The sequence below is a fragment of the Rhinopithecus bieti genome, unplaced genomic scaffold (assembly GCF_001698545.2).
Source record: "Rhinopithecus bieti isolate Rb0 unplaced genomic scaffold, ASM169854v2 scaffold_574, whole genome shotgun sequence".
Lineage (NCBI taxonomy): Eukaryota > Metazoa > Chordata > Mammalia > Primates > Cercopithecidae > Rhinopithecus > Rhinopithecus bieti.
The window spans coordinates 5,609,702-5,616,732 of record NW_016803605.1 but is presented as its reverse complement, the minus strand read 5'-3'; the positions used below and the strand labels follow the sequence as shown (position 1 = coordinate 5,616,732).

Below are 7,031 nucleotides of genomic sequence, written 5' to 3'. Positions count from 1 at the left end.
TGTGCCAGGTGGCTAGGACCATGTATGTGAAAGGGCCTTGCAAGCTGACCACGAAGCTCAGACCCCCATGCCTGGCTCTTGTTTACACGGCAAGATGGCTTCAGAAAACACTAACGGAACTGATTCTCCACCAGATACAGACCAGTGAAAATCCACAGGCAATGACACCACTTGACTGATAATTCTTGAGTTCTCAATGACCAAACTTTTTGAGATGGAGTCTTGCTGTCACCCAGGCAGCAATACAGTGGTGGGCCTTGGCTCACTATAACCTCCTCCCGGGTTCAAGAAACTCTGCCTCAGCCTCCTGAGTAGCTGGGATTACAGATGTGCACCACCATGCCTAATTTTTGTATTTTTAGTAGACATGAGGCTTTGCCATGTTGGCCAGGCTGGTCTCGAACTCCTGATCTCAAGTGATCTGCCCCCCGCAGTCTCCCAAAGTGCTGGGATTACAGGCCACTGCGCCTGGCTAAAACCTTTCATTGGAAAGGCTGCCTCTTGTGGGGCTAGAAAGCAGGAGCTTGGGGTCTGGTCCTGCTCCTCCACCCGCTTCTCCCTGGTCCTCCTTGTGAACGGCGCACACAGCGGGAGGAGAGGCTCCCAGAAGGCAAGGTTCATGAGCCACAAGACTGTGAAGTCCAGCATCCTCACTGAAGTGGACAACAGATTTGGCTGTAAGCTTCCTGGCAGCCACTGGGAAGAGAGAAACTATCAGACACTTTTTCTTTAAGGCAAACTGGCTTCTCAGGAAATGCTTCCCTCTTCCTCACAGAAGAACCACAGAAATTTCTCCTTCACATCCTCATAGGACAATGATGTGCCAGGAATGGCAGCTGTTAGAGGAGACAGCAACAGGTGAGCTTGCTCTCATCTCAGTTCCTCAAGTCACTCGCAGGGGCATTGTGACTCAGACACACAGCTCAGCTGGGATGGTGAGGACGCAGGCGCACAGCTCAGCCAGGGCAGCAGGCACAGGGTACAATTCTATAGCTCTGCAAAGAGGCAGGGCTTGCGGGTTCCCCTCCTCTCAGCCTAGAGAAGGAAGCAACACCCACTGGACTTTGAAGTGGGCAGAGGCAACTGCCTTCTTGAAACACCTGCTGGCAAGTCCCCAAAGCAAAACGTCAGAGCCACTGGTTTTCCCACTAAAAACCACCACAGAACATCCTAACAAGTTTCACCATTCACATAGCACACGGTGGCAACCTCATGGACAGAGAGGAGGCACAGCCTGAGCCCTGAGGTCACCCTCAGTCCCCTACTTGGACACAGTGGCTGTGATCCTGAAGACACGCTCTCTTACGCACAGAACATGCTCTGTCCATGACTGCTGTTTATGAGACTCTGGTGACCAAGAGGGTAAGAGGTCCCGCCTGCGCCAGGACCCTGGACAGGCAAAGATTTTTGTCTTCAGCTTCAAAAACAGACATCCCAGCCAGCTTCCCTGCTGGAACTTTGATCACTGATGTTTCAGAACCAGACATCATAAACATCCACATCCCCAAGTAAGTAAGTGACAGGCCTGTAATTAATAATTCTCTATTTATTAAAAAGGGTCCTACAGCTTTACAGCCACAGCACCGTACACGGCCCTGAACAGCGATGGCGAGCCCGGTCAGGGGGCCCTTTGCAACTCCAATGCCGAGCTCACGTTTGGCTGCGACCGTGGCCAGGCTGTGGCATCCCCGACAGCGGCCGCTGGTGGAGGTATGGGGGCGGGTGGCACCGCTCAATCGAGATTCACAGAACATGGCAAGCCCGCCTGACTGGCATGGCAGTGAATCATCCCGTACAGCTTCATTTCTTTTAAGAAAACAGTTACAGTAGAGTTCAAGTCCAAGAGCAGGAATGTACAGTCACTGAGGACAAAAGGCAGTGGCCTGGTCCGTGGCCCACTGGGACAGATCCCGCTTCAGTTCTGCCTTCTGTCACCCTGGCGGCTAGGCACAGGTCAGGGCCCTGGATGCCTGACAAGTGACAGGGGAGAGGCAGGCCAGAAGGTCCACCGGTGAGCACCTGGGCCTTTTCAGTCAACAGGTGCCACTGCCCCCTGCTTGGCCCTGGGCCTTCAGCACACATGGCACGTGAAGATGAGGTCCCACAGGGGTGGAGGGAAGAGCAGGTACAGGCGGTCGGAGTGTAGCCCTGTCCCTCAAATCCATGGGGTGGGCTTTCACCAGACCCCTAACGCTGCCCACCCTGAGCCACCAGCCAGCCAGGGGCAGAGGATATTGGCTAAGGGTAGCCTGGGTCAAGGTGGCCGGATGTCTTGACCACCTGTAACAGGGCAATGAACTTGGACAAGCCCTTCAGAGAAAGCAGAGCCGGGGCCCTGCCCAGCCCCTAGCAGGTGTAAAGTCCTGGCACCTGGGGAAGCTAAGGCACAGCACGGACACCCGAGGGTGGGACCGTGCACTGCTTGCACGGAAGGAAATCACATCCACTTCCATCAGCATTTCAATCTGCTCAAGACAGTATCTGCATTTTCTATAAAATTTCCCTGAATGGTCTTGGGAGTGTCAAAAAAGTGTTTTCAATATAAAACAGGAAAATCACACACGTAGTAAAAATATTGGGGGATTATTTCTTCATAGAAACCTTCAGGGCCGGCTCGAGGCAGGAGGGAGAGGAGGAGCAGGGGACACAATTTGCTGTGCAAGTCCCGCTCGTGTGGTCCCCTCCCACACCGGCGACCGTTCTCCGGCCTCTGGACTCGGCAGTGGGCCCAGTGCAAACTTTGCTTGTGGCTCTGAAGCAAGAGCAGCAGCCAGGTCAGGCGGGGACTACGATGACCTCTCCCCAGGTCAGGCGGGACTATTACGACCTCTCCCCAGCAGTCAGTGAGCAACAACGCAGCCGCAGGTGGTGGCCGGCCACGGCGCTCTTCCAGGCCGGCCGGCGCCAACCCGCCCTCACCAGGGCTGCAGTGGCCGGTGGGTGAGACACATAGGACTTTCGAAAATAAAATAAGTATTATGAACCATGCTCGTTAAATAAAACTGCAACGGCAGGACCAAGATTCTAAATGGGAACGGGGGAGAGGCCTTGTTTCTTCCCAAATACGAGTTCATCAACGCTAAGATACTTCGAAATCACACGGAGAATGCAAACCAATGCGACGCACAGGTGTCAGGCTGCAACCCGGCACACACAACTGCCTCGTTGCCCAAAGCCTGGGCTGCTACTACTCACCACTGACCTACACTTCTAAAATCAGACAGACACGCTGGCCCAGGGCCCCAGAGCCCTTGGCACAGAGCGGACCTCCAGCCTCCCTCCCATGTGCGGAGCACAACACAGCAGGCGGAAGGAGTCTCCCAGGAAGGGCTGCGCGGCGCTCACTGGAGGATGAAACCCGGCTGGTGCGGAGGGAGCCGGGGCGGGGGTCTCTGGGGGAGAGCTGGCGGATACGGGGACATGAACTGCGAAGAGAATCCTTGCTGAGTGGCGAGGCCCACGCGGGGGGGCAGGGGCGGGCACTGTAATCCTGGGTACTGCACGGCCTGTCCCGAGCTCATGGCCGCAGTAAACGGGGTGGCTAAGCGTCCTGCAGGCACTGGGGGTGGTGGTGGGGGGATGCGCCGAGGCGCAACGGTGGGGGGCCCACTGGCCTCTGGGGCAGGGTAGGGAAGCGGGGCGGTAGGTGCCAGTTCGGGCAGCCTGGAGGGCAGCGGGGCCAGGGCCTGCGGGAGTCTCTGCCCCTTCAGCACCATCTCCTGGAGCTTCTCGATTTTCACCCGTCGCATGTGGGCCAGTTTCCGTTTGCTCTGATAGACATCAATGAAGGAATCCAGAGGAAGTTCTCCATCCAGAAACTTCTCTGCCATGTTCTGAAAGAGGCAGAAACCTGGTTACAGGGACAGCCAGATGGGGAGGATGCTCCCTTCATGGTCTAGGCACAAGGAGAGGCAATGCCCAGCTGCTTCCAACATGCCCCTCCCTGTGGAGGGCCCTGCTCCTGCTCCAGGCCCCAGAGGTTGTGGACTCAGGCCTCAGCATGAGCTGCCACCAGGCAGAGCCACTGGGCAGAGAGGAGGGCAGTCCTGCTGCGCACCCCACCACCAGCGTGACAGGCAGAGGAGCTGGCCTTTGGGTGAGGGCTCTGACTCCTGGGTCCCAGGCCTCTCTCGAGCCCAATGGAGTCCAACACCTCCTTGCTTCCACCCGCCCGCACCCTGACAGGCTCGCCCTGGGTGGATCAGCAGGACAGAAACGCCTGTGCCCACTGGGGCCCCCCAAGGCTTCAGAGTTCATCGAACCCAGCCCTGTCTTGGCAGGACCCTGCCAGGCCCTGCCTGCGACAACTGCAACATTCGACCTTGACTCATTTCCTAATCGCCTGGCGAGGCTCAAGGTTCTAATGCGCAGCTGGAAGTGTCCCAGGAGCTCTGTAGCCCCCAGCTGGCCCTTGAACCACGGCAAGTGGTAATTCACCACTGGCCCCAGGGGCTGGCGTTCTCAGGGTGGCACACATGCCCTCTTTTGGCCCTCCCTCAGACCTGCCCACACTCACCCTGCTGTTCCCTGGACCCCTGCCTGGCACTTTCCCCAGCACACAGACCAGGCTGCCTGCTGGCATACAGCCTGCACACCTGGGAGGCACCACCTCCTGGCCGTGGCAGTGTGGCGCTCACACTCCCTGGAGGCAGCGGGCCCACTGACTGCCCAAAGTGCCCCAAGGATTCCACCAAGGCTGGTTGGCTTTACCTCAGTGTCTTCCTCAATCTTGGCCCCTTCTGCTTGAAGAAGTGCTAACAGGGTCTCCAAGGAAGCACTGCTAGACTGTCTGTCTGGAAAAGAAGAGGCATGACAAGAGTGACAGGCGTACAGGTAAAGCCCTTCATGATGCCGTCCACACAGACCATGGCAGGATCGCACCTTCCTTTCCAAGAAGCTGAATGTGAAAGGCTTGAAAACCTATAAGGAACAAGTGCACCAAGCCAGTGCCCAGGGGCCAACATCCCATGTCAGAACAACCTGTGTCATGAGCTGCTTCTAGAGCCAACTGTTTTCAAATATGGGGCAGTGACATTGTCATCATACCATTTTGTATTTCCTTTATGTTTTGAGTGGTAACTTACATCAAGTATACACATCTTAAGTGTGTAACTCAAATTTTTTTTTTTTTTTTGAGACGGAGTCTCGCTCTGTTGCCCAGGCTGGAGTGCAGTGGCCGGATCTCAGCTCACTGAAAGCTCCGCCTCCCGGGTTCGCGCCATTCTCCTGCCTCAGCCTCCCGAGTAGCTGGGACTACAGGCGCCCGCCACCTCACCCGGCTAGTTTTTTGTATTTTTTAGTAGGGACGGGGTTTCACCGTGTTAGCCAGGATGGTCTCGATCTCCTGACCTCGTGACCCGCCCGTCTCGGCCTCCCAAAGTGCTGGGATTACAGGCTTGAGCCATCGCGCCCGGCCGTAACTCAAATTTTAACCCCCAACCAACACCCCCCAGATCCAGACACAGAACGTTTCCACCGGGCGCCCATAGGCCCACTGCACCCGCCAGGTAACCCCTACGCTGGCCTCCACCACCACAGAGGAGCTCTGCCTGGTCTTGACTCCACATCCTGGAATCAGAGTACAGGCCATACTCTGCTGGCTTCTTCCACTCAGCACCGCGTCTCTGAGACCCTGCTCAGGTCTGTGAATCAGTTCGTTTCAATGCTGTGTAATGTTCCATTGTGTAAATAGATTTTACGTGCCCATCACCCTGTAGACGGACATTTTTATTGTTTCCAAATTTTATTATAAGGAAGGTAATAAGGATACAACATTCTTGTACCTACCTTCTGAGACATTAATGTCCATTTCTGGTGGGTATACATCCAGGAGCAAAGCTAACTGCAGCACACACACACTTAATTTCAGTAGGTACTACCCACCAACTTTCCCGAGGTGAAATGAGAAAAGGAGCTGGCTGTGGTGGCGCACATCTTTAAGTCCCAAATGACCCACGGACACTCCTACCAGCAACAGATGCATGGCACTTCACTAGCACTTGGTACTGCCGGTCTTTTTACTTTTCATCATTCTGGTTTGAGTGTGTTATTGTAAATTTTTACTGAAGTTAATGGAGAAAATGACAAGATGATAGCAAGTAGTGACAGACATCACTGTAAACCTCACTGCAGAAGGTGATTTTTAACCCAAATTCTTTCAAGGGATGGGGTCTCCGTCACCCAGGCTGGAGTACAGTAATGCAATCACAATTCACTGTGGCCTCAGCTTTCAGAGTAGGTGGGACTATAGGCGAGCACCACCACTCCCGGCTTATTTCATTTCTTTTGCGGAGACATAGTCTCACTCTGTCGCCCAGGCTGGAGTACAGGAATGCAATCATGGCTCACTGCAGCTTCAACCTCCAAGGCTCAAGCAATCCTCCTTCCTCAGCCTCCCAAGTAGCTAGGACCACAGGCATGTGCCACCACACCCAGCTCCAACTTTATCTAAATGTCTCTTTGAGAACTATCAAAAGCACTCAGGATGCTCAACAATCTTTAATTCTGATGTCTCCTCCGAATGGCTGCAAATTAAAGTATGCCATTAAAATAAAATGTTCCAGTGATGTGTATTTTTTTTTACCATTAACAAACAGCATAAGACAAACAGGCAAACAGCATAAGACATCTGTTGAATATCATAATTCAGAAAACTGCTTTTTCTATGCTGTTTAGAGAAGGTGGGGTCTTGAATTTAAAAAGTGGTAAGTCTCTTCTAAACTGGGGACTGCTAAACTGGCTGGCTTCCTCCTAATCCCCAGCCCCTTTTCTGGTAAATGCCCCGAGGTACCCACATTTCTGCCACCTGCTCCACGCTGCAAACCCTGGAGGTGTGTGTGGACCTGGGCTGACCTCAGCAGTCATCGCCACCAGGCAGGGCCACTGGGAGGAGGGGGCAGTCCTGCTATACACCCTGCCCTCTCGAACCACAAGAGAGGCTGCAGGTCTGGGGGCCCTCCACATTCCATACATAAACTAGTACAATACAGTGGCTCATGTCTGTAATAGCAGCACTTTGTGAGGCAAAGGCC

At 54.4% G+C, this 7,031-nt stretch overlaps 1 protein-coding gene across 3 annotated transcripts in view; it reads right to left on the bottom strand.

Annotated features, from left to right (window-relative positions):
• Positions 1 to 1,530: 1,530 nt before the first annotated feature.
• VPS37B (VPS37B subunit of ESCRT-I) overlaps positions 1,531 to 7,031 on the bottom strand; it is a 32,662-nt gene continuing 27,161 nt past the window's right edge. For all 3 annotated transcript variants that reach the window (XM_017890196.1, XM_017890186.1, XM_017890176.1), the window contains 2 exons: positions 4,711 to 4,793; positions 1,531 to 3,833 (listed from right to left, as the gene is read on the bottom strand). In XM_017890196.1, the coding sequence (XP_017745685.1) occupies positions 3,342 to 3,833; positions 4,711 to 4,793 (575 nt within the window). In that variant the 3' untranslated portion in view covers positions 1,531 to 3,341. The remainder of the gene's footprint in view (positions 3,834 to 4,710; positions 4,794 to 7,031) is intronic.